This window comes from Puma concolor, chromosome E4, assembly GCF_028749965.1.
Source record: "Puma concolor isolate L17-30 chromosome E4, mPumCon1.1.hap2, whole genome shotgun sequence".
NCBI classification, from domain to species: domain Eukaryota; kingdom Metazoa; phylum Chordata; class Mammalia; order Carnivora; family Felidae; genus Puma; species Puma concolor.
This window is the reverse complement of record NC_141683.1, coordinates 51,573,328-51,600,674: the sequence shown is the minus strand read 5'-3', so window position 1 is coordinate 51,600,674 and position 27,347 is coordinate 51,573,328. Positions and strand designations below refer to the sequence as shown.

General features: G+C 43.5%; 1 protein-coding gene across 1 annotated transcript in view; it reads left to right on the top strand.

The window, feature by feature from the left end:
* Positions 1 to 27,347, top strand: part of PAPPA2 (pappalysin 2) — a 275,450-nt gene that overhangs the window by 215,026 nt on the left and 33,077 nt on the right. The window contains exons 18-21 of the mRNA XM_025921163.2: positions 3,414 to 3,582; positions 5,008 to 5,143; positions 6,856 to 6,965; positions 20,626 to 20,697. Of these exons, the coding sequence (XP_025776948.1) occupies positions 3,414 to 3,582; positions 5,008 to 5,143; positions 6,856 to 6,965; positions 20,626 to 20,697 (487 nt within the window). The remainder of the gene's footprint in view (positions 1 to 3,413; positions 3,583 to 5,007; positions 5,144 to 6,855; positions 6,966 to 20,625; positions 20,698 to 27,347) is intronic.

Genomic DNA, 27,347 nt, shown 5'->3' with positions numbered 1-27,347 from the left:
TCTTGGGTGACTCAGTCAGTTAAGTGTCCAACTCCTGATTTTGGCTCAGGTCATGATCTCATTGTTCATGGGATCAAGCGCTGAGTTGGGCTCTGCACTGACAGAGTGGAGCCTGTTTGGGATTCTCTCTCTCCCTCTCTCTCTGCCTCTTCTCCATGCATGTTCCCCCTGCCCTCAAAAATAAGTAAATAAACTTTTTTTTTTTTAAAAAAAGAAGGAAATCTTGCCATTTGTGACAACATGGATAGATCTTGAGGGTATTATGCTAAATGAAATAAGTTAGAGAAAGACAAATACCATATATTTCTCTTATTTGTGGAATCAAAAAACCCAAAACAGATGAACAAATGAAACAAAACTCATGGATACAGAGAACAGATGGATGGTTATCAGAGGGGAAGGGAGTTGGGAGTAAATGAAATGTATGAATGATGTCAATTGCATGGTAATAGATTGTAACTAGACTTACTGTGGTGATCATTTTGTAATGTATACAAATATACAAGTATCAAATTATCATGTTGTATATCTGAAACTAACAAATTATATAACAATTCTACCTCAAAAACAAACAGGGGCACCTGGGTGACTCAGTTGGTTAAGCATCCAATTCCTGATACCCGCTCAGGTCATGATCTCACAGTTCATTGGTTCAAGCCGCGCATTGGGCTCTGTGCTGAAAGCACGGAGCCTGCTTGGGATTCTCTCTCTCCCTCACTCTCTGCCCTTCCCCCACTTGCTATCTTTCTCTCCCTCTCTCTCAAAATAAATAAACATTAAAAAACCAGACTAAGGAATACTCCTTCACTTGTTTCTAGGAGGATATTGTTTAAATGTTTAAACTATTAAAATTCATTTAAATTATTTGAAATCAAATGCATTCTGTGCTGTAGGGATAATTACTTAACATTTCTGAGTCTGTTTCTTTATGATATAGGAATAATAATACTATTTCACAACGAGTATTCTGATCATTCAGTGTTACCGTGTGTAATGTGCTCTGCAATATGCCTAATACACTGTGAATTGGGGTTAAATTACTCAACTTGGAAAATACTTAACTAATGCCTAATGTAGCTAGATACTATTTAGGAATTATTCTTAGGAATTAAAAACAAGGACAAGATACAATCCTTGCCCTCAGGAAGTTTCCAATTCACTGGAAAAGAGAGACATGTACACATTTATAAAACAATGTGATAAATATTTTAGTAGTGTAATATTAGAATACCTGGGAAGCCCACAGGAGGCATTGTATAATAGTACAACAGTAATTAAAAGTTGTTGGTGTATTTGAATTTAAAAAGAGGGTCACGACACTGTAAAATAATCATTTAGGGTTACCATATGGTTGAGTCAATGGCCAATGGATTATTTCTATCTTAGAATCACAAGCATGTAGCCAGAATCATTCTTTTTTTTTTTTTAATTTTTTTTAATGTTTATTCATTTTTGAAAGAGAGACACAGAGCACAAGCAGGGGTGGGGCAGAGAGAGAGAGAGGAAGACATAGAATCTGAAGCAGGCTCCAGGCTCTGAGCTGTCAGCACAGAGCCTGACTCAGGACTTGAACTCACGAACCATGAGATCATGACCTGAGCCGAAGTCAGACGCTCAACTGACTGAGCCATCCAGAATCATTCTGAATCAGAAGTGGATGCATTAAAACAGCAACATGGAAAACACCCTCAAATTGGCAGTGAGTCAGAAGGGGAATGGAATGGAATTCACCGTATCAAGACCCAGTTCTGTTGACTGCTGTCTACCCCAAAGCAGTCTCTCTGGTTGGAGGCCATGTTCGTGCGCTAGAAGGAAGAGCAGTTGTTTCGGGCCCAGTGCTGAGTCGTGCCCCCTCTGAGAATCTGACAAAAGCTGTGAATCCTTTCCAAGGAAGTCATGGACTCGCAAACAAACAAAATGGCCATGGTAATCTCTAGTGAGATTCTTGCCCTTCAGAAGTTCAGGATAAGAGTTTTAAAAGAAACTCTGTTTTAAAAGAAAATCTGTGTGCTGCATCTTCTCCCCTCTCCAGAGAACTAAGAAACAGTGGTAGCATTATCAGTTGTGTTACCATATTAACACTGATGATCCCAAGTCACTTCTGGGTAGTCCACTGAGTTTGGCATAACTTTTTCTTCCCGTCATCCTACCTGGCATCTCCCAGTGCACTTAGGAGTGAGACTTCTCAAGATGAAAGTCTTATATAAAACCCAACTGTAAACAGGTTAGACCCTGAACTGGTATTTATCAAGCTCTCTTGAGAGTAATATATCATATATTGCAAGCATACCTAGTTGTATGGTGTTTCACTTTATTGTGCTCTGAAGACATTGCAGTTTTTTACAAATAGAAGCCTCGTGGCAACACTGAGCAGGTCTATAGGCATCATTTTTCCGACAGCATTTACTCACCACTTGTCTCTGTGTCATATCTTGGTAATTCTCACACTATCTTAGACTTTTTTTCATTAGTATTGTATTTGTTATGGTGATCTGTAATCAGCAATCTTTGATGTTATTATTATAATCATTTTGGGGCACCATGAACCACACCTATATAAGGCAGCAAACTTAACCGATACATATCATGGGTGTTCTGACTACTTCACTGTCTGGCCATTCCCCTGTCCCTCTCCCTCTCCTTGAGCCTCTGAATACAGAGACACAATAAAACTAGAATTAGGCCAGTTAATAACCCCACGACGTTCTCTAAGTGTTTGGGTAAAAGGAAGAATCACATGTATCTCACTTTATTTTTATTTTTTTATTTAAAAAAATTTTTAATGTTTGTTTTTGTAAGAGAGAGAGAGAGCGCACAAGTGGGAGAGGGCCAGAGAGAGAGACACACACAGAATCCAAAGCAGGCTCCAGGCTCTGAGCTGTCAACAGAGAGCCCAATGCGGGGCTTGAACTCAGGAACTGTGAGATCACAGCCCTGAGCCAAAGTGAGATGCTTAGCTGACTGAGCCCCCCAGGCACCCCACGCATAGCTCACTTTAAATCAAAATGTGGATATGATTAAGTTTCATTGTTTTTTCATACATAATGCTGGTGCACACTTCATAGACCACAGTAGAGTGTAAACATAGGTTTAAATGCACTGGAGACCAAAAAATTCATTTGACTCACTTTATTGCAATATCTGCTTTCTTGTGATAGTCTGGAGCCAAACCTGCAGTGTCTCCAAGGTATGTCTATACTATACAGGAGCTACTGCTATCGCTGATACTAAGTGTATACTACTATTTTTTCCTTCCATGACTTGGAAATTAGACTGGAGAGGTAGGACCCATAGCTAACAAGAACGAACTGCTCCCGCCTATTTGCTACTCCTTAGACTTATGGAGAATTCAGTCTTCTCCCATGACCTCCTTGCGGAAGTCTAACGGGCTATTTTGTTTCATGTCTCATCAGCAATTTCCTGAAGATACAGTGCCTGGAGGGTGGCATCTGGGAGCAAGGCAGCTGCGTTCCAGTGGTGTGTGAGCCCCCTTCCCCTGTCTTTGAAGGCATGTATGAATGTACCAATGGCTTTGAACTCAACAGCCGGTGTGTGCTCAGCTGTAACCAGGAAAGCGGAAGGGTAAGATGACTTGAACTTGGTTTTGGAGCAGGCCATGCTCTAATCCTGATGACCCATCCAAGAATGTTCACCAGAGATGATCTAAATGAATCCCAACAGGCAGGGCCTTCCTAAGTTGGGGTTCTACCCAGTGGTGTTGCTATTATTTGATGGAGAATTCAGAAGAGACCATGTTTTTGGAATAGTTTCTCCTGAATTTAGAACTTCCTCTTGGATAAAAGGAAAAACCGGATGGGTTGGGTCCCTGGGTAAATTCCAGAAATGCTGGGATTTTGATTTGGCAGTCAGTGTGATTTCCTCCCATGTATGGCCACTGACCTAACCTGGCTATGAAAGCTGCTATCATGTTTTTCAACAGAACGGAGTCCTGAGTAGAAACACAAATTCCTCGGCAAAGGCGAGGCAAAAAGCACCGTTTGACTACCATTCTCCCTAGGATTTTGGCGCAAGAGGTCTCAAATGAAAACCACAGTCTTATCGTGGTTACATGATTAAAATCAATGTCAGGTTTGAATCTTTTCAAGTACCACACACATACATGAGGCAGGAAGTTAGGCAGACTTCCTAGGCAGAGATCAATGACCTTGACTGCTCTCCTGGCCCATGTCTATCTCAGTGTCCAGCACTCCAAGGTAAGCACTGCTGGACAGATGTGGAAAGAATAGGCCATGAAATGAGACCCCAGAGAAATCAAACACATCCGTTTGCACGGATTGTTTAAGGCCTCAAGGAGTTGGCCCTGGATGAAGGGAGAGTTATCTACAATTCTAAAACCTTGCTTCCTTGGGTTTTGCGATTTGCTGCTATTTTCTCTGTGATCTGCATATAGTATGCTTTGTGATCATTGGGGCTGTAGAGCCAAGAGTTACACAAACCAGCACACCTATGGAGAGAAGGAATAAAACTTTGGTGAGACCAAAAGCAACCGTGATGTGCCCATTCAAGCAGAAAGGCAAAAACACCTTCATAAAGATTATGAATTGGCTTCACTGGATCACACTCCTCTTGAAAAAAATCTGACATTTGCTACAAGCAGCATTGGTGTGATAGTATGGATGAATCGATGCAAAACAACGCCATCTGTGGAAAAAAGTCCAAAAATAGCTACGAATATGTGGGCTACAGTTGACAACTGTCTGAATCCTTCTATCTGAAGGAAAACACATTGTTAATAAATTTCATTAATGACAAGATTGTTCATGATTTCTTCATGTCAAGACGCCAAAAAAAAAATTGTCTTAACTTTTCTCATTTTTTATTTTTATTTTGTGGTCAGTAACAACATGGTTTATTATTTCAATCGTGTCTTTTAGTCCAGGTCCTAAAAATTGGAGAACACTACCATTTAATCAGACCTCTTTTTCCCCTTTGTTCTAAATGAAATTAACAAAATAAGAATGGAAATGTTTACTTCTGATATTCTAGGTTCCTATCCTCTGCACTAAGGAGGGACTGTGGACTGAGGAGTTCAAGTTGTGTGAGAACCTACAAGGGGAGTGCCCACCACCCCCGTCGGAGCTGAATTTTGTGGAGTACAAGTGTGAGCAGGGATACGGGATTGGTAAGTTTGGGACGAGATGCTGAGTTCTGCTCCCAAGGCATCCTTTTATGAGGCCTCGCTGGATTTGGAGTCAGATCCACTGTCTTCCCTGAGGAGTGGTTGGAGGTGCAAGTTGACTCTTCGCTGCTTCAGTAAAAATGAAATTTATGGCAAACGCATCCGTTTTACTCTTGCACATGTGTGTGCCGTTGGTATTGGTGCTGCTGCTGAGCCGTTTGCAGAGTGTCTGGTCATGTCACCCACTTAGCAGCAGGCGGAGAGTGGATTGATTTGTGGCAGGAGTTGAGTTGTAGTCCAAGAGGACAGGCGGGAATGTGTAGCCACATACCACACACGTCCTGAGTCCCTTCTCTGTCATTTCTGCCCTTGTATCTGGAGCAGGGCGTTCCCTCCTGAAAGGGCCGCTTGGAGATTGCAGGCTTGCATTGCATTGCCCTTCGGCCATTCTTTCTCTACAGGGGACCAGGCTCCGGAGCCTCTGGGCAACTTCTGAATCAAGTAATTGCAACTCTGTGGTCGGAGCTGATCTATAGAGAAGTTGATTCAACTTTGCCCTGGCTGGCCATAAGCATCATAGAAAAGAGATGCTGTTTGTGGCAAACCTTGTAAGGTTAACCCTGAGTTCTGAACTGCATAAGTAAGGAGTAATTTTATGTCATTCTGTGTCACGCCAATGGGTATAATTTGAGTGAATGAGAAAGCTCATTAGTTTCTGAGACAGTTCTTTATCATCTTCAAGCTGCTCTTTGCACCAAGATATCTCATGGCCAGGCACAGAGTAGTGGGGTGCTCAGACTGGGCCTCTTGAATGGTATTTCGTGAGCAAATTCTCATCTCCCCACTCTCTACTTTCTGCATTAAAATGTCATGTGCTCACATATATAGAGCACTTAAGAGTCATGTAGCATTTTGAGTTATTTCATAGGTTTGTAAAAAACACAGAAATAGAGATAGCAAGAGCTGCAAAGAAACTTGGAGATGAGCATATCTATAGATGAGGAAACGGAACCCTGGGAGCAAGCCGTCTTTGAATAGAATTTTCTAAGACACTTGGACCCACATACAAGGGAGTAGAGCAAGATTTTCCTTCAGAAGGCTAACACATGACCAAAATCTCTGCTTCTAATTTCCTGTTGCTTTCTCTTTTAAACACATAGGTTTCTTGGCTGCCAGCATAATGTTCAGTGGGGCAACAGACATAAATCTGCCTTCATCATTTCTGGGCCATTGTCCCCCCAGCTAGTACACCTCTTAGGTGATGGCTGCTGTAATTATCAGCCTTCCAGAGATCATATAAGCAGGAATGATATTAAATGTGCTAAAAGGCATGTGCCAATCAGGATAGTCTTCGGCTGGCCAGGGTCCTAGAGTGGGGTCTTGGGAGTCTGCAGGACCAAGAGTCAAACTTTTAATTGCTGGATCATGCAGGGGTTCAGAGATTGCAGAGGAGGGGCTGTTCTGGACCAGAAAGAGGAGTGGACATCGGGTCAAGGGGAGTTAACATGGAGCAGTGATCTCTGTCGCAATTAGTGTAGAAGGGTCTCTACAGGTACATGGTAGATGAATGTCAGCCCTGCCTATAACCGTGATTATGTGGTGACCCATAACATAGAAATTAATTGCCCTTAAAAAATCAAAGCTGTCGATTCCAGGATGAAAAAGACTGAGATCTAGGAAGTTCAAGTCTCTGCTGTAAATTTCTGTTCCTTCAGGTGCTGTGTGTTCCCCATCATGTGTGATTCCCCCTAGTGACCCCGTAGTTCTCCCTGAGAACGTCACTGCTGACACGCTGGAGCACTGGATGGAACCTGTCAAAGTCCAGGTGAGGAAAGGGACATTTTTATGTGCCAAGGACGTAAGAGGGCTGAGAAATCCCTGACAGCATATTCCCTGGAGTAATTTCCGAGGCTTTCAAAGTATCTTTAAAGCAAACAACCACACGGCTCATTCCTAGAGAGAAAAATTAAAACTCAGGTGGAGAAAAGAGGACACTTGGGAAAAAAGATGGCCCCTATCCAAAGGACAGTTTAAAAGATAATCTAGAAGGAGGACTTGGAGACATAAGAGAACGGTAATTCAGGAAGGGAAATTGAAAGAGAAAATCACTGCTAATGAAAAGTAGGACAGGAAGACTTTGAGGAAGCCAAAGAAATGAATAAAGATGAAAGAAGGGTGGAGAGGGAAGGATGGCTTGGAAGAGATGGTGATGAAACTGGAAACGGGGAAAGAATGACCACAGGGAGTCCGAGAGAGCTGCCTTCCCTGTCTCTGTCCCCACCCTTTCTGAACCCCAAGATCCTCTCCCAGGGCCATCTGGAGTCCAGTCAGTCGTGGGTAGGACCCAGTACATCGGCGGCCTCTTCTCTGGGCTCTCCGTTTGTTTGCATTCTCAGTTGAAACCCCAAGAATGCCCATCCCTGCCTTTTCTCTCCTCTGGGCCTAGAAGAAGGGCCGCTGTCCGCCCCCCCCCCCCCCCCGCCCCCGCCCATCTCCTCAGTGCCATTTCCAAGCCATTACCCTGCCTCCTCCCTGGAGTCACCCACATTTGAATCTAATGCCAAAGGAGCAAATCACTCACCATCCTCATCTTCTGTCATCCTCTGACCCTCCAGTCACCTCCTCTGCTCATTTCTTAAACATTTTAGCTCCTAGGTCATAGTCATGTGAGCTGATATTCCTGCATAACTCATTGGTTTCGGTATCCACACACTTGATCCTCCCAGAACCTGGGTTCTCGGTTCCATGGCCCCCTCTCCTCCAGTGATCACCTGTACCTTCCCGACTTTCTCCCTTACACGCTTCCCTTGGCTCACTCTGATCTTGCCACAGTGGCTTCCTGGCTGATTCTTAAACATGCCAGGTGCACTCCCACCTCAGGACCTTTGCTCTGCAGTTCCCTCTGCCTAGACTGTTCTTCTCCCAGGTATCTTCACGTCTTGCTCCTTGGCTTTCTTTAGAATTTTACTCAAATTCCAGGCCCTCTTTGACTGTTCTAGCTAAAATTTTAACTCACCTAACACTTTCTGTCCCCCTTTCCCTTTTTTATTTTTTCTCCTTAGGACTTACCATTACCAGGCATATTATACATTTTACTTATGTATCTTATTTACTATCCCTTTCTGCTGCTATAATAAAAAGCCCAAGGAGGGATTATTGTCTGTTCCATTCACTACTATATTCCCATATCCTAGAACAGTGTCTAATATGTAGTAAGTGCTCAGTAAATATCTGAGAGGCGAATAAATGAAAAAGAGGAAGAAAAGGCAATACGAAATCAGGATGGAGAAGATCCTGTGGTACCACAGGATCTTCTCCATCCTGATTTTGTATTGCCTAACTTACGTTAGGTATCTCTCCTTAGAATGGGAAGGGTGGGGATGACAGGGAGTCTGGGAGCTTGGTTGCCTTATTAGACTAACAAATGAAATCCTTGGAAGGCTGCTCTCCTACAGTGACCAAGAGATGGGTACTAGAGATGTACTGCATTTCATCTGGAAACCGTCCTCAGATTGCTTCTTTTTTCCTCACCAGCTAGTGGTGCTATCTTATCAGCAGGGATCTGTGTCAAAGCAAGAGGATCAGGAAAAATTACTCTTATGTGTGACTCAGGAGAGGGGGACGGGAATGGCGTGCCCCTACGAATTCATTCAGTTATTCATTGGACAATCCTTGATCGGAACTTACTGTGGACCCTGGAATGGGGCTGATTGCAGGGAATATGGAGATGAAAAAATGATAGTCCTTCTATTTACCAGACTTAAAATCTGGCCATGAAAACAGACATTTATAATAATGCAACACGGGAGGTGGTTTGTTTGTGGTAGAAGGTACTGTGGGAACACCCTGGAGGAAGCAACTAATTCTTCTGTTTAGGAGCTTCAGGAAGGATCAAAGGATGAGGAGGCTTTTCCTCTGGGTCATAAAGCATGATCAAGAGAGGAATGTTCTAGAGGCTTGGGAATGTAAGAAGTTCTCTGTGGCTGAAACCAGGGTATGTTTGGGAGTGAGGGAGAGGGACAATGGATACTAGAAGGCTGAGATAGGGGAGAGACGGCCGGGCAAGATCCTGCAGGGCAGGCCACTGAGCAGGGTGGAGCTCACCAGGAGCCTGAGGGCAGCTTGAAGACTGGACTGGGGTGGGAAGGAGAAAGCCAGAAAACACCTTGCCTGGTTCTCCCATCCCTGGCCTTCCTAAACTTTCTGTGCCACTCCCCACAGTCTGTTGTGAAGGCCTAGCTAGAATTGCAGTGCCTGGAGGAAGAAGTCTGGCCTCATGTTTCATGGAGCTCCAGATGGTCTAGACCTTTTCCTTCAGTCCCTTAAACTCAACTTCCTGTGAGGAAAGCCTTCTCTTCATTAGTAGCTCTAAAGGGGGAAAGGCTTAGGACATTTCAGACCCTTCTCTTCCTCTTGAGAAATCACCTGCTTGAGGAACTCTTCTCCACCCACTTCACCATGAAGGCATCCAGTGGGAACTTGGAAGGCCAGAGTGCAGGCCTTCCAGTGAGTGGGGGTCTCCTGCTTCCGCTTTCCAAGTGGGACATTCAAAGAAGAGCAGTTCAGTTGTCTTCATGAAGACAGCAGGGGTGCCAAATACAGCGACTTTCCTGTTTCCAAACTAGAAAATAATATTCTCTGTTTTCTGAAAGCCTCCTTTTTCTTAACTGTCCTTCACAAGAGTCGTTATTAGTTATTTTCCCTTTTTCTGTAGCTTTTTGTTTACATTATATTCCTGGTAGCTTTTCCAGTGCTGGAAACCTCGTAGGTGTCTTATAAACATTGGTGGAATGAGCAAAGAAATTCTTGTAGCGCCATTTTCTACTTTGGAAGTAAGTGTCTGTTTCCTCATCAAACTTCAAATTTCATCAGATTTCAGCAGCTCTCTGTGACTATGTGACTATATGTCATCACACCCTTGTCATTTTCAAGTTGTCCACCCCAGAGAGGAAATGCAGAATATTTTTTTTTCTCCTTAAGCCAAACATCAAAATCACTGCATATGTCTCAAGTATGGTCTAGTCAGTAAATCCAGATTTTGAAACAGGTTATCCAGGTATGGTTTAAGGATGATAGCATCACAGAAATGTTGTAGACCTTAGAATCCAAATGTGTTAAAAACGGGGCACCTGGGTGGCTCAGTCGGTTAAGTGTCCACCTTCGGCTCAGGTCATGATTTCACAGTTTGTGGGTTCGAGCCCCGCGTCGGGCTCTGTGCTGACAGCTCGGAGCCTGGAGCCCGCTTCGGATTCTGTGTATCCCTCTCCCTTTGCCCCTCCTCCACTCACTCTGTCTCTCTCTCTCTCAAAAAGGAATGAACATTAAAAAAAAATTTTTTTTAATGTATTTAAAAAAAAAAACCGAGTTTTTACTCATGATCTCTGTTCTTCCTCAGCTGCATAATTTTAGGCAATTTTACTGTTCTGCGCCTCTGTGTCTTGTGTGTAAAATGGACATAATACCTGTTTCAAAAGGTGAATGTGAGTATCAGATGAGAAACGCGGGTAGAACTTAGCTTTGTGCTTGATGAAGAACAATCTTTCTTGGTCAGTTTCCATTCTTACTGGAGACAGATCGCTTTTCCTCACCACTGTCTGCTCTTCCCATCTGTAATGATACTGCCCTGTTCTTTATGATTTGGGGGTACAACTATACCAATCACAATTTTCATACTGTTAGAGACACTATTATTTTAGTGGTGCTTTTGAGACTTGTGTCCTATTTCTGTGTGAAAACAAAGTGAATTAGCTTCTTCTAATAATGAGGAGGAAAAATTGAGGTAATTCACAAAATGAGCTTCATCCTTACCTTGTAAGACTAATTCCTCCCTTAAAAAAACATCTGAAGGTCAGAATTTCAAAAGCTGGACACAAATGGGGCGCCTAGGTGGCTCAGTTGGTTAAGTGTCCGACTCCTGATTTAGGCTCAGGTCAGGATCTCACAGTCATGAGATTGGCTGATCTCATGTGTGGAGCCTGCTTAAGATTCTCTCTCTCTCTCTCTCTCTCTCTCTCTCTCTCTCTCTCTCTCTTTCTCTCATTCTCTCTCCTTGCTTCTCCCCTGCTTATGTGTACGTGCACAAAAAGAAAAAAACTAAAAAAAATTTTTTTCTCTCAAAAAATTTAGTAAAAAAAATGGAACATATAATTGATAACATTTTCTCCTGAATCCCCAAATCAATATTCTTTGTGCCAAAAGAAAACCCAGAGTTAATCCAGTAGTTCACATGAATTATCATAGAATGGCTAAACAAGCTGTCCTTTAGGCATCTCTCAACAATTTCATGGATATAATGAAATAAAGGAGTATTGCTTACCAAAAAAAGCTTACATGGGATGCTGTTTTTCTTCCTTTAAAAAAAATTTTTTTTTGAATGTTTATTCATTCTTGAGACAGAGAGACAGAGCGTGAGTGGGGGAGAGGCAGAGTGAGAGAGGGAGACACAGATTCCGAAGCAGGCTCCAGGCTCTGAGCTGTCAGCACAGAGCCCTACTCGGGGCTCGAACCACAAACCGTGAGATCATGACCTGAGCAGAAGTTGGACATTCAACCGACTGAGCCACCCTGGTGCCCCTTAGGATATCAAAACTTTACCGTTAACAGAAAACAAGAGAAAGGGGTCCATGGAAGCACTGGGAATGGGGACGAAGTTATTGTTCTTATGTTCCCAGGTCCTCAGAAGATTATACACCAGCCACAGATGATTTCATGATGTCTGCTATTTTGTGGCACCCAGCAGCTCATGAGGGGTGGGAAAGCTAACTTTGTCCTCATAAATAAGAAGCAAAGCAGTTGTATTAAATGAAACTCTTCATCAAGTAAAATCCCTATAACTTACATCGAATCATCTTGGGGGAGGGTCCATATTGTACTCAATGTAGAGTATTGGTGTCCTTAAGAATTCACGTGGGCAGTTTGTAAGAGGAACAGAGCTGGGCTCCCCCTTCAGAAAGGCTGGTGACGCCGTGGGGCACACCAGGTAATTCCGCTGGAGTGCTTTGAGAGACACTGCTGTTAACAAAATAAAGTACTGACAACATAAATATTTTAAGTACAAGCACGCCTGTTTGGAGCCTGGCTCATTTGTTTAGTAAGTGGTGATCTCCTTATTTCATGCAAATCCCTATCTCCCATTCTTCAAATACCTTTTTATCTGGCAGGACTACAGAGCAAATGAATTGAATTGTGTCATTTTCTCTAGTCTGCTTCCAATGACTTCATTCTTTGTAATAAAAATGATATCTTACGTTTGGATAACACTTTATTGTTTTCAACGTTGTGTAGATATATAAAATATATGTTTTTATATATTTATAATTTCATTTTAATCTTATCACAAACTAATAAACTAGGAAAGCAGGATTTGATTATCCTTGTTTTACCGATAAATTTGATGTTGGATGATCTGTCCAAGCTTGCACAGCTAACAAGCGATGGAGAAAGGAGCGCAATCGACTTGTCTGATTCCAAATCCAATGTGATTTTCCCCCGAATCACCCTGTTTGCCATAGTCATTTCTTCCCCGCCTAGTATGTGTTTGGATCAGCAAGTAGAAAAGAAGTCAGTCCTCTCAACTATGAGAACCCCCGCACTTCTCTTCCTTCTCCATAAAGTCTAACAAAAATCATTTAGAGAGACAGTTCCCTGTAACACTATTATTCCTTGTTGGGAAAGAGATTGTTTTTAAAGAACAATCAAGTATACTTTCTAGATACCCACAAGGTTTATTTGCCTTCCTCTGGGAAGTTCTGCTGGTCTTTATTCCTGCAAATGATACCTGACTCCTAGAATCACATACTTTTTGGTAAAGGAAGAATTTCTGAGGACTTAGGTATCCTGGGGTTTTGATGAAAAACAACTCTACGTAGCAACTGGCATATAGAAGAGTGAGATCCTTCTGGGTTCAGGTACTTACCCCTCGGTCGCTTCTGTCTGTGCATCAGCGAGGGTGACGATAATATTATCTGTCTTGCAGAGCTGTTATAAGAGTCAAATATAACACTTTTGAAATGTCTTGCATGGATTTTAGCATATAGTTCTGAATTCAGTAAAAATGAAATTTCTCTTCATTTAGTACAAATCTTACCTTTGGAAATTTCCTTCATCTCTGAACAGATATTACCAGCTATCTCTATGAAAAAGAAACGTATCATTCTATGAGTTCTGTACTTTGCTTATTTGTGTGTGTACATGTGTGTGTGTAGACAGAAATGTATAGATCATTTGTCTTTAAAACAGTTTTTTTTTAATGTTTATTTATTTTTGAGAGAGAGAGAGAGAGAGAGCAGGGGAGGGGCAGAGAGAGAGGGAGACACAGAATCCGAAGCAGGCTCCAGGCTCTGAGCTGTCAGCACAGAGCCCCATGCAGGGCTCGAACCCACGAACCATGAGATCATGACCTGGGCCCAAGTAGGATGCTTAACCAACTAAGCCACCCAGGTGCTCCTTGTCTGTCTTTTTCCTGTCCCTCTTACAAATGGGGCTGGGAAGAGAACTAATGGCCTATTATTGTTTCCTATTTGAACATTGACTAAAGAAGCAACTTCTAACAGCTTTCGTTGGGAGACTGAAAGTAAGGATGAAAATTACTGTGACTTCTAAATGTTTCAGGGGCATGCTGAATGTGGGGAACAAGAGGTAGGGATGTGAAAGGCTCAGATGGACTTTCTGGGTCTTTTGTTTTTGTAAAGGTATCTTCCTCCTTCACTTACTACACACAGAGACCTAGACCTTTCCATGGTGGCAACATCAGCAGAGAAATATCCTGGCAGAAAGAGAGGACACCAACAAAAGGGCTTCTTGGCAGTCAAACAAAGGCCTGCCAGTCAAGGTGACAGAGCAGTGGAATCTGGCAGTTGGGATGCAGGGGACAGCCACATGCCCAATCGGTACCACTGCTCACATCCAGGAACCAGAGCTTTTGCCCCACTGCCTCCCGCATGTCTCAGGTACTGTGTGGACACCCGACTGTCTGGGGAGCCTGAGCTGAGCGTGTGGGATGAGCTCCCCTCAGACTTTTGCTGGGAGCACATCCCTGTTCTTCCTCATCTTCATTTTTTCCTTCCTTTTTCTTTTTTTTTTTTCTGTCATTCTACCCCTAAACGGTAAGATTCTCGAGGGTAGGAATGATCTGCTCGGCACATCGCTCTTTTCATCCATTGCTGGATGAAGAGAGTGGCTCCTGGCTCCACAGAGCTCTTTCTCAGGGCAAACCTTTTGATTTTTCCAGAGGCCTCTGTAAGGTTGAATTTTTATGACTGTCTTTAACCGCTGTGTTGAGAGGGTGTTTTATTCTATCTTGAGACTTACCATTTAAAGTAGGAAAATTAACATTTTGACTTACGCTGTAAAGCATTGGTCCTTCAAGAATCCGATTTCATGGGGAGGTGATTTTTTTATACATAATGTGGCAATTGTTTGCATGTAAATGAGCTTTTCTAAATTATACTTGAAAGTGTTCCGTTCTGAAGTACAAAAGCATCCATCATAACATCTCATTTCCTCTGTTGGTTTGCTTCATAAATTCATTTTGTCACAGACCGAACAATGCTTTTCTTTTCTTTCTTTAGTATATCACAATTAGGAATTAGTGAGGTCCAAACTAATGAGATTTTCCTGTGGCTACACATGTGAGGTTTGCAAAGGTTGTCAACACTGCAGGGAATCCCTCCCTCAGCTCCCCAACTCTTCACTAGAATTGCTCGAGTCAAAACAAATCTTGTAATTTCTGACTTTGTTTTCCCAAATTGGCCCCCAAAGGATTAATAATTCCTTAAACAAAAACAAAACGTTTTAAGAGAGAGAGAGAAGCAGGAAGAGAGAAAGAAGACGGTGCCCTCCAGGAGCCATCGTGTCCGACTAGCTCATCTCACCCTCCTGTGTGTCTCATGTCCCGATCCTTGCTCTCATCCCCCACAGTGTCCTCTCGATGGGCACAATTGTGTAAGAGCTCCAGTGACCCTTGCCATACACACATTAGCGGGAGAGCAAATCCCTCAGATATGAGTCATGAAAAAGCCTTCTTTTTCATCAGTTTCAAGTATGGAAGTATCTGCTTTCAGTTTGAGTGAGTCTCGAGGCCTCGAGTCCAAGATAGTCTTGGGGGGGGGCGGGGCGGAAGAACTTGAAAAGCAAACTGCAGGGTAACGTGCTACTGTCCAGATAAACAAGGCAAAAACAGTGCTGTGCTTCACTTAGGGTTGCATACATTTGTAGTCATAAGGAAATGGTCACAGACCTGGGCAGCCGCAGAACTTTGTTGGGGTGGTGCGATTAGCCCATTCTGTCAAGTAACTATTCCTGATAAAAAAAAACAATTGAGCAATTCTGTGTTAGACCTTAATGTTGGCTAACTATCAGTCTTGTGACCTTTAGTGAGACGTTTAACCAGGCAATAGCCTTCAATTGCCTTATGACCATCCTAATAACCCTTAACTGGTCTTCCTTTCCTTCCTCTTCCTTCCTCCCTTCTCTCTCTCTCTCTCTCTCATCTCTCTGTCCCTCTCTCTCTGTGTCTCCCCCCTTCTACTTTCCCTTTGTTCTTCCCATCTTCCTTTTTACTTTTAAAAATTTTTGAAATGGCCTGAGAGAAAATCTTTACACTGGTTTTCCTCGTGACTGCTTTCCTTTTGGAAAGTTCAAAACAAATCTTTGTTCACAATCAATTCACCTGAAAAGTGGCTTGCTAATAGTGTAATAGCAATAATAATCATATAAAATTGTAAAGAAATAATAACTTAAAAGTTCAGAATAGTTATGAAGCACCTGGGTGGCTCAGTCAGGTAAGTGTCTGACTTAGTTTTGACTCAGGTCATGATCTCATGGTTTGTGAGTTTCAGCCCCGCCTCGGGTTCCCCTCTGATAGTACAGACCCTGCTTGGGATTCTCTTTCTCTCTGTCTCTTAATTTCTCTCTCTGTCTCTCCCCTGCTCGCTCTCTGTCTCTCTCAAAATAAATAAATAACTGAAAAAAATTCAGAATAGTTGTTACCAATAAGGAGGAAGGAAGGAGAATGAGGTTGGAGGGCTACATGTAGAGGACATTAATTGAATCTCTAGCGACTTAGGTTCTGGAAGCAGATACAGCAAATTAAGATTTGATAAGGCTGAACAGAGGATATAAGGATGTTCTTTCAATTACTTTCTATAGCTTTTCTTTTTTTTTTTAATTTTTTTTAACATTTATTTATTTTTGAGACAGAGAGAGACAGAGCATGAACGGGGGAGGGTCAGAGAGAGAGGGAGACACAGAATCTGAAACAGGCTCCAGGCTCTGAGCAGTCAGCACAGAGCCCAATGCGGGGCTCGAACTCATGGACCGCAAGATCATGACCTGAGCCGAAGTTGGACGCTCAACCGACTTGAGCCACCCAGGCGCCCCTAGCTTTTCTTTTTTTAAAGTTTATTTATTTATTTATGTAGAAAAAGAGAGAGCACAACCAGGGGAGAGGCAGAGAGAGAGTGAGAGAGAGAATCTCAAGCAGGCTCTGCACGGCCAGCACAGAGCCCGACATGGGGCTTGATCCCACAACCCATGTGATCATGACCTGAGCCGAAACCAAGAGTTAGACGTTCAACTGACTGAACCACCCAGAGGCCCCAATTTCTATAGTTTTTCAAATGTAATATATACTATCACCATTTGTCAAAAATATTCCAGAAAAAAAGAAAATCATAGGGAGCTGTTAACAGATAACTTGAGGCATATGAAAAATCTTGAGTTTATTTGAGCAAAAATCTGTTTGAATTAGTCAGTGTGAAACTAGAAATGGTTAGGAGTGCCTCACCAAGAGGAGCTCAGGAGACACTATGGTAGAGAAAAAAGGAAGGAAAGTAAGGAAATCATTGATTGGCTGTAGCTTAAAGCCTCGTTGGCTCTTTGTGATTGGTTGTCCGTAGTTTTTAGTTTCATAATCTTGAAGCATGTATAGGCTTAGATCCTGGGTCGCTTACGTAGACCACCATGGCATCAGAGACACTTCAGTCTAAAAGCTCCCTTGTTGAATTAAGTTAACTCATCCCACCAGGAGTTAGCCCTTCTCCTTATCTTCTTACTGTTTCATTCCTCTCTCACACCTCACCACCACAAACTTGCCCATAAACTTTAAGGCCTGAAGCGTATTTGAAATTCTCCTCCCGTTTTGATCAATAAGTAGTAGTTCAGTTAATGGCACGTGCATATCTTTTCTTATGGGATGAACAACGTTCATAGGCCAGAAAATAGAGGAGAATTCTGGAGCTCTAACTATTTAGTGGTTGACAAATGCTTGTAAAACATCATGTCTAAGTCACTGAGGTAAGATGTAAGAGTGGGAGATGGTCCCTATTCTCAAGAATTTTGCAATCTAGAATGGTCTTAGACCCAGGTACCAGAAGCTTTTGCAATTTTATGGAGATTAAGGAAGAAGCCAGTTTGAATTCATCTCGAGAGAGAGAGAGGGAGAGCAAGAGGGAGAGCGAGATTAAAGAATTATTGAGATGGGTATTCTCAGTTCTACTATCATGTATTTATTCTACAGATAATAGTTGCACGTGTGTGAAATGATTTATACATAGCATTGTTTGTTAGAGCAAAAGACTGTAAATCACCTAAATATCCATCAGTATGGGCCTGGTTAAGTATATGAGATCTTATACATGCAATGAAATACTATGCAATCAATGGAATGCAACATTCCAGAACCCCGAGAAACACTGTGAAGTGGAATAAAGGCAAGCAAGCAAACAACAGACCAAAGTACAAAATCAAATGATAGCATATTAGAATTTGTGTGAGGAGATAATTTCATACATATATGTTTGCATATGTGTAGAACGTCTCCGTAATGATACAAAACACAGAAAATCAAACTGAGGAACTTGGGTGATTGGGGATCAGGAGTAGGAGGGAGACTGTGCACCTTTCCTACATTTTATATTTTATTCTGTGAATCTATATTACACGATAATAAAATTACATAAGAATACAAAGATAGAAAACATCAGTCAAAGATAATAGGACAAAAGAGCATCGAAGAAAACGCATCAAAAGCAAAGACAGACTCTTTTCCTTTCTTTTAAGTCCCTTTGCAATATATCCTGAGAATTTCTAAAGTGTTATTAACAAACCAACACTCCTGCATTTATTTATTTGCTTGTTTATTTATTTATCTATTTATTTAGAACTTAAGTTTATTTATTTATTTTGAGAGAGAGAGAGCAGGGGGTGGGCAGAGAGAGAGAGAGAGAGAGAGAATCCCAAGCAGGCTCCATGCTGTCAGCACAGAGCCTGATGCGGAACTTGAACTCACAAACCATGAAATCATGACCTGAGTAGAAATAAGAGTCGGACACTTAACTACCCAGGCACCCCCAACTCCTGCATTTATAGAAGAAGTGATTGGGGTAGAAGGTGTAGTGGGCATAAGAGAAGCTGGCAGTCAGTTCAGGGTGTTCTGGCGAGTTCTGGCCATAGACATCATGTGAGGCTGCCGAGGCTACGTATCCTCTTATTGGGAAGCACTGACAATTTTTCCAGCTACCTTCCCCACAGACTTTGACCTCTTTGAGGGCAGCAACTCTGGTTCCTAGTGATTGAAGCATGTATACATTTCAATGTCTGACTGTTAAAAATGGGGAATTGGGATCCTTAGGGAATGTGGTGCTCTGAGAAGGAAAATATGTCTTGACATCTCAAGGGTACAACTTCCTGTTTGATGCTATTAGCATTATCTGGTAACAACAACGGAAGCATAAAACATTGATATTTCAAATACTAGAAATTGAATCCCTTGCTAGCTAAAAGAGTTCCACTGATACTGGGTTTAAAACATAAACAAGAATCCTTTCTAGGTAGCATAGCCATTGTTTATATGCAAATGCTGCTTAAGTGGCTGTTAGTGCAGAATACATCATTTTTTAGTAGGCTGACCCCCCCATTATGTATTTGTATAATCCTCTATAATCCCTTTTTTCCCAGTGCAATGAAAACTTAAACCAAGCCACTTTCTATAATTACAGTGTAGAATTTAGAATATCAGAATTCGTTAGGATTTATGGTATAACCTCCCCTTTAGGGAGGCTGTGAAAGAGAAATTTTAGTTTATACTAGTACAACTCTAGAAAAATCTTGCAGTTCCCTATTCTCGTAACTACAAGGTGTATATTCATATACCTACATGTTAATATATGCAAATGTCTCCAATTTGATTACCACATAGTCTTAACATTCTAGAACATATAATTTCTAATTACCAGAGGTGCTATCTTGCAGAAAGCTCATATCTCACAATGTATTCTTTTTCTTCTGATTGCACTGTATTCCTATCACACTGAATTAAAACGTGAGTATGAAAGTCTACAAAGGGTTTGGGTTGATGGGCTACAGAGAGAATCAATCTCCTTTTCTCCCTGAAGCCTCCTGTGGGACTTTTTCTTTTCCTGAAATGTTTCTTTTGAAATTTTAAAATCCAAAAATTAAAAGGGAAAAGCTCAATGAAAATGGGTTGTAATTATTATTCAACAAAGAGTAGATGAGTATTTGTTTCAGCGCACATCTGGAAATGGCTGTTGGGACAGGAAAAGTCACCGGTGTTTAATATGAATGAATGTGTTTTTGCTGTCATCAGCTTGATGCGGGCGCCATTTTGAGCCACAGTGGTGTCCCATTAACCCTGTCTGCCCAGCAGAGACCTTTTATTTCCCAGGAGGAGGGGATAAATGGTGCTAACAGGAGCTACAGATTTGTTCCACTCACCCTCCAGCCCCTGCTTGGCACTCACGTCTTCTTGCCTAGGAGTCTTGAGATCCGTGTTTAGTTCATGACTCTTCTTGTGAAGCTATACTGCTCAGCCTTTAAAAATCCATGGTGCTTCCTTGTCAACCCAGCCTCTCACAATTTCTTGTAATGTTATTTAAAATTTCAAGACAAATAGAAAAAAAATACTATGCCTGGAACCAAATTACACTCATTACAACACTGAGGATGCTTTCTTTTTTTTTTTTTTAATTTTTTTTTTTAAAGTTTATTTATTTTTGGGACAGAGAGAGACAGAGCATGAACGGGGGAGGGGCAGAGAGAGAGGGAGACACAGAATCGGAAACAGGCTCCAGGCTCTGAGCCATCAGCCCAGAGCCTGACGCGGGGCTCGAACTCACGGACCGCGAGATCGTGACCTGGCTGAAGTCGGACGCTTAACCGACTGCGCCACCCAGGTGCCCCTGAGGATGCTTTCTAAAATTACACCTGCACCTCTCTGGAAATTTTGATACGTTGGGGAGGGTGAAGGAGGATGAAGAGTATGAGAGTTCCACCTCGGCACCATCTGGCAAGTTTAGCACTTCCATGGGCAAGTCCGGCTGGCCTCGGACCCCTGTGTGGGGTACAGCTGGAGTCTCCCTCCTCAGGGAACAGGGTTGGGCTGGTGGGGTGAGCTCAGGATTTTCCCCTTCTCTTACTGACCAGGGGTCCTTGTTTTTGTTTTCTGTTCTCTCCACCTTCCCCTTCAGAGCATCGTGTGCACTGGACAGCGTCAATGGCACCCACCCCCCTTCCTCATCCACTGCATCCAGTCGTGTGAGGTAAGCCTCCTGCCCCTCCCAGACCCACACCAGAGTGGTCTGGTCTGCTTCACTCATGGGGACCTGAGTCTTTCTAATGCAAGGTCTTGCTAGTATGCCCTTGGTTTAATCTCTTAAATTTAGCTCTCTAATTTTCAAATTACAGATATTAGGATTTCTTTCTTTCTTTCTTTCTTTCTTTCTTTCTTTCTTTCTTTCTTTCTCTGTTTCTTTCTTTCTTTCTCTCTTCCTTTTTTCTTCCTTCCTTCCTTTCTTTCTTTCTTTCTTTCTTTCTTTCTTTTCTTTTCTTTTCTTTTCTTTTCTTTTCTTTTCTGCAAAATCTCCAGAGTCTCATTTTAAATGACCTAATAAAAAATAAGTTAAAAAGCAAATCAGAATGTTATACGGTTTTGAGATTCTGTAACTGGACCTTACTCGAGCTTAGTTAGATCAGAGCTTTGCAGACCGATGGTGGCCTACAGACAGGTTTATTTGGCCAGCACTGTCTCTGAAAACAATTCTGTTCTGGTTGCCAATATTTAAAAACTGGGGTTTCGCATAACATTTGTGTATGTATATATAACATCACACACCCACGTACATACATATTCCAGATAAAAATCAATATCAAACACTGCTGATATGTCTCTTGGAAAACAAGACTATCTGGCACCGTGGCAACAGTTAGCTAGACCTGAGTAACAGCTACAGCTCCAAAAGGCAGCTGCTCTCTCGGTGAGCAAGATGCTCCCCTCTCCCTGCGGCTCCTTACCTAGTGGGCATCCCTGGTGTATGTCAACTGCTTGGGGCGTGCAGGCATCTGTTTGCAACGTCTGAGGTAGACCTGTAACCCCCTGTTGGTTAACTCAAACCAGACCTTTACTTCCTCAGGGAATCCTATGTACTTCTTCACACAGGTTCCCTTAGCTAGATTAATGTGAGTTATTGCAAAGAAGAGTCAAGACTGAAGCAGAGCCTTACAGACAGAGAATGACCCAGGTATCCTGGCATGGGGAAGAGGGGACACCTCTCTTCTCTCCCTACCCCCCCCTCTCTCTCTCTCACACACAGACACACACACACACACACACCATTTAAACCCTCTCACCCCAGGAATGGCCACTCAGTCACAGTAGGTTTTGCCATTCAAGTTTCTCACTGCGAGTAATTAAACCACTTAGCAGTGATACTTGGGTAATTCTGGTTGCTCCTTGTGTGCTAGCGAGAGCCATTGAACTGCCCCTGATTTCTAACACCCTCCCCCCTACACACGCATCCAACCCACATGCTTATCTATCCCTCGATTCTTCTGTATCTCTGTTTCTCTTTATCCAATTCTGGGAAACTGGGATCTACATGAGGCCAAAGAGGGGGAAAGGGTGGGGTTTGAGACAAAGGGAAAACTGGGTGGGGAAATGATACCAATAAAATAGCATTCTGAGAGTCCATCAGGAAAAATGCTAGTGGAGAGTGTGCTTTGTTACGGCGCGGGCCAACAAAACAGCTCATCTTCTGCCATCATTAGAAAAACAGATGGCAGTGGGGTGGGGAGGAGGGGCAGTGACTCATCCACTGGGCAGGGGGTAGAAAGGGGGAAGAGGAGGCCAAGGGAGGAGGGAGATAAACAGACAGAGGACTCAGAACTGGGAAGAGATCAAAGGGATCCTGAGAATTCCCTTCTGCTGCTTCCATGTGTGATGGCAGGAGGGAGGGTGGGTGACAGGGCTGGGAGCTGGCTTCCGTGTTTCCCGGAAGGTTACAACACAGAGCTTTCCTCGTGTGTCTTCCCCTCCTCCCTGCACCCCCAACGCATCCTCCTGATCCCTTATCCTGAGCTTCCTAGGCTCCTGTCAGTCCCTTTGTTGATGTGACAAGGAACAAAACTCCACTCCCTCCTCCGATTCCCCTGCCCACCCACTACTACGCACAGCTGAGCCTCAAGTGGTTCTCAAAGTGTGGCCCCGGACCAGCACAATTGGCATCTCCTGGGAACCTGTTAGAAATACACATTCTCAGGCCCCGTCCCACACCTACTGAATTGGAGACTCTGGGAGTGGGGCCCAGAAATCTGTGTTTTTAACAGGCCTCCAGGTGCTTCTGAAGAGTTCCGAAGTCTGAGAGCCACTGCCGTGGCCACCATGGGAGGAGTCAAGAAGGTTCCCAGCCTGTGGAGCCCCAATTTGAAGCTCTCTTTGTCTGGGAGTAATTCTAGCCAACATTAATTCCATTCTGAGTATACTACAGTATTTCCTGGGGCTCTCTGGTTAGGAAAAGGTTTGAAAGGATAAGATTTTGCTTCTGGTGTCCCAGCAGAGGCTAGGAGGAGGAAAAAAAGAAAGAAAAAACCACGTAAGGGTGGGAGGAAGAAGCAAAGAAAAAAGGAGTATCAGTGCCCACCGGAAAGGAAAGGAATCGAGTCAGACAGGGGAGGAGAGGGGAAGAAACTCTGAAGAAGTAAGTAAGAGATGCAGAGAGGGGGTGAGACTGGGAGAGAAAGGGTGAGAGAGGCTGGAACTGGTCACTTGGCAGAAACCTAATTCTTTCCTGGAAAAAGTCGGCTAAATATATTAGGGGCAACTGAAGAGCGTCAAAGACAGACGGAGGGAAAACAGACGCAGAGGCAAGATAAACCAAAGAGGGCTCGGTGGATGAGAAGTTTTTAAAAAGTGCTGCACAGAAATCTGAGCTCAAATTAGACATTGGTTCCCCGGTATCTAGAAGGAGTTTTCTTTTTTTTTTTTTTTTTTTTTTCCCCTCTACGATACCGAGTATAACTGTGAGATGTCCCCTTCAGACATCCCGCCTGGGCAAAGCTGAGGACCTCACACTTCATTCCACTCAGTGAGCCCAGGACAGTGAGACCATCAGCTTGCTAGCCTACCAACCATGTCCCGCTTCGTGTCATTTCTGCTCCTTGGTGCCCTGTCCCCTTTGCCACGAGCTTGGGTTTTCCGGCCTCCATCATTCTATGCCTCTTGCATTCTTTAAGAGACAGCTCTGAGGTTTTCTCTGCCGGCTCCTGTGTAAATAACGCCGCCTTCTCATCGTCACCTGTGTTCCCGTTGTCTGAGCCGGAAAACGTGCATACTACGTATCTGTAGCCCAGACCTGTTCGTACATTAAATTAGGGTTTTCTGGTTGTTTCTCGAAACTCAACCTGAGCCTCCTGGTGTTTTCTAGTTCTTTTGTAAGCTACGCATGAGCAAGGAATGGTAGCTTTGTGGGTGGAGAGATTTTGGACAGCGTAGGTTCAAATCCTGGGCCGGCTGAGCGGTGTGAGCCTCCGAGTCTTAATCGGTGTTGGCAAGTGGGGACAACAAAGCTATTTTAAGGAGCGGTGGCAAGGAGTTAATGTGATAATGTACATGAAGCGCTTAAGCATCTGCCCTGTCTGGTTCATAGTCAGTGGTTATAAAGTAGTGGCATTTGTTGGGAACCATTAGCCACTTTGTGAGCACTCCCTGAATGAGTAGAGCAGAAAGCACAAGGCTGAAGTGCTGACGTGGTCTCTAGAGGCGTAGGTGCAAAGTCTGATCGGAAGAGGGACAGAACGACAGGAGGGAAGCGAGACCGGCCGTTCCCGTGGGAGGCCCCTGAGATCCGTTAGTCACAGACCGCTTGGAGACGGCTGCCGTGTCCAGTCAGCCACCAGGTCAGTGGTGAGCCGATCATCACGTGAGCAGCTCTCCACACCCTGCTGTCGAGCCCCGCAGCCCCCCTCGCTAGGGCCTCAGCATTCCCTACCTGGGCTACTGCATTGGGCTCCTAACTGTTCTTCCTACTCCCAGACCGGTGCTCATTAAAATTACAGACAAGTATACAAATCGTCTAGGACAACTGTGCAGAAAACAAACACTTACTCTGCCAAACACTCGTCCAATAAAATGTACTCTTTTCCTGACATGGCAAGAGAAAGAGAGAGGGAAGGGGGCGTCTTCATTTTGTGGGTGATAATTCCATCCACGAACACTAGGATACTGTCAGATCGCATGTGTTATCCTCTCTCCCTCCCCGCCCCGTTCCTTCCTTTTCTTCCTTCTTTGCTCTTTCATAAAGTCCTATTTATTAATTCTGCCAAAGTCCACAGCCCTAGGTTCCACTTAGACTAAGAACACCTTGTGTTGCAGGGAATGCGGCTGGGAATAAAGACCACACTCGCAGCCCCTTTTTGGGTAGAAGAGATTAATTTCTTTCCTGCTGGATGATTAAAATTGAGTGCCCATTGACCTATGTTTTGGGGCTGCTTTTTCCACAAGCGTGTATTTCCTGCAAGTTTATTGTCAGCAGCCCCCACTTGGGATTACGGTTTCTGATATTCCCTCTTCAGCCCTTTGCTGTTTTGTGTAGAGTTGTGCCCTTCCTGTTCCAAACGCGGGAACTGTGAAGGACAGAGGCAGAATTGTGTTAGAATAATTAGGATCAAATGCCGACTCTACACTTGCTAACTATGTGGGGACGGGGTCTTATTGATATAATTATATATATATTAAGACTGACGTGGGGCAGCTGCATGGCTCAGTCGGTTGAGCGTCCGACTTTGGCTCAGGTCATGGTCTCACAGCTTGTGAGTTCGAGCCCCCCGTCGGGCTCTGTGCTGACAGCTCGGAGCCTGGAGCCTGCTTCGGATTGTGTGTCTCCCTCTCTCTCTGCCCCTAACCCACTCGCATTCTGTCTCTGTCTCTCTCAAAAATAAATAAACATTAAAAAAATGAAAAAAAAAAAAAAGACTGATGCAACAGTCAGCTTACACCCGGTTTCTATCGTTATGAGTGTTTATTATTTACTATAGGTAGCCATGGTTAATTGATGTTCCTCAGGCTTCCAGTAAACTTAGGAAGCCTTTTAAGATTCCTAAGGAATTCCTTGGGAATTTCAAGGGAGTCTCTCTGGGCATTAGCTGCCATTTCTGCTAACAACTCTTATACATACACTTGCAAATGCCTATCACTTCACTTACCACATCGTTTCAAGATTATTGGATAGATCCATCCTTCCAACAGACTACAAGCTCCCAAGTGGTCAGATGTGTGCTTTATTTCCTTTTGTATCCCTCTGAAACATGTAACCTAATTCTTCAGTGATACCTGCTTCTATGCCCCTAAAGGCAAGGACAGAGATTTGAAGGTCGAACTTTGACTTTCAGAGTCTTAAACTGAAACAGATTGGATCAGGCTTCTGAGAAGCAGCGCAGTGGAAGTAAAGGCAGGGAAGAAATAGGAGAAGTGAAGAACAAAAACCCTGCTGTGCACAGAATCCAAAGGGCTTGCGACAGATCCGGTGAGGGCCACGTGGACTAGTAGAAGAAAGGCCATCTGGGGCTTAGAGGCAGGCTTGAACCTCGTTTCCATCCTTTATCGCACGACTCCTTGGGCAAGTGAGCTACCTTCTCTGAATCTAAGTTCCCTCAGCTTTCAGTTACATGGATGTAATTTATCTTTCAAACTTGTTGGTCAGAAAACTATGGAGGCACAACCCACGGGGATGTAGCTTGGGGCCTTCCGAGAGGTCACACTTCAGTAGAGTGTGGGTCATGCTAATTCAGAAATAACTGCAACCCTCCCCCCCCCCCCCCCCACCCTGTTTCTGGGAATTTTGGATCTGAATCAAAAGATTAAGATTTTGGTTAGATGTTTGATCTTAATCGTGCCCACGGGTCCTTCTCTTAAAGAGCCTCTCTTCCGGTTTGTGGCCTCTTCGGTTGGCCTTAATGTCTTACCCGGTGGATGGGTTGCACTTTGGGAATCTGTTGGCACTGTCCTTCCTTGGCGTCAGTTCCAGGCCGGTCCTGCTTTTGGTTTTACTACTTTCATCGTGGTCCCAGCTGGCAAGAGAAAACTCAGACTAAGCTAGGGTAGATAGGAGAGTCGGAACATGATAAAGGGTGTGCAAACGCCTATTGTATGAATGTTCATTAAACAGCAATTGAGTGTGTGATAAACGTTAATGGGATTTCATCTATCTGTAATACTGAGTGGCTTCTGTTTCAGAAGGAAAGTTATGGTTTTTGCCACTGTTCTTTTTCATATGCCAGTGACGGGCAGGACCCACGGCTGTGCATATACCCTGAGGGGGGAAGGGGCCAGGCAGATCTGGAGGGAGATTTGGTTAAGGATTGCTGATGAAGATTCTCTGATGCCCTATCTAAGCCATTCTGATGTTTTTGAAGGAATGAGGAGCCCTTAGAAAACCGGAAGCGAAGCTGTGTGGTATATACTGTTTCACTCAACTGACTGAGCCACCCAGGAACCCCAATATATACCGTTTTAAAGGCAAAGGGGATTGAACAATAATGGCTATGTGCCTGCAAGTGTGATTTTCTACTAGTAACGGTTCTAAGTTCCAAGTCCATGTCCTATACTGAAAGGAACATGCCCTCCCTTCCAACTGTCTTGTTTTGTGACAGAATGATTTGTCAGAGAGATAAAGGAGAAATCACTTCTTTTTTATTTAAAAAATTTTTTTTTCATTTTATTTATTTGAGAGAGAGAGTGAGAAGATAGGGGCAGGGGGGAGAGAGAGAGAGAGAGAGAGAGAGAGTTAGAGAGAGAGAGACAGTCTTAAGCAGGCTTCATGATCAGTGCAGAGCCTGATGCGGGGCTCGATCCCACGACCCTGGGATCATGACCTGAGCTGAAACCGAGCTGGACACTCAACCGACTGAGCCACCCAGG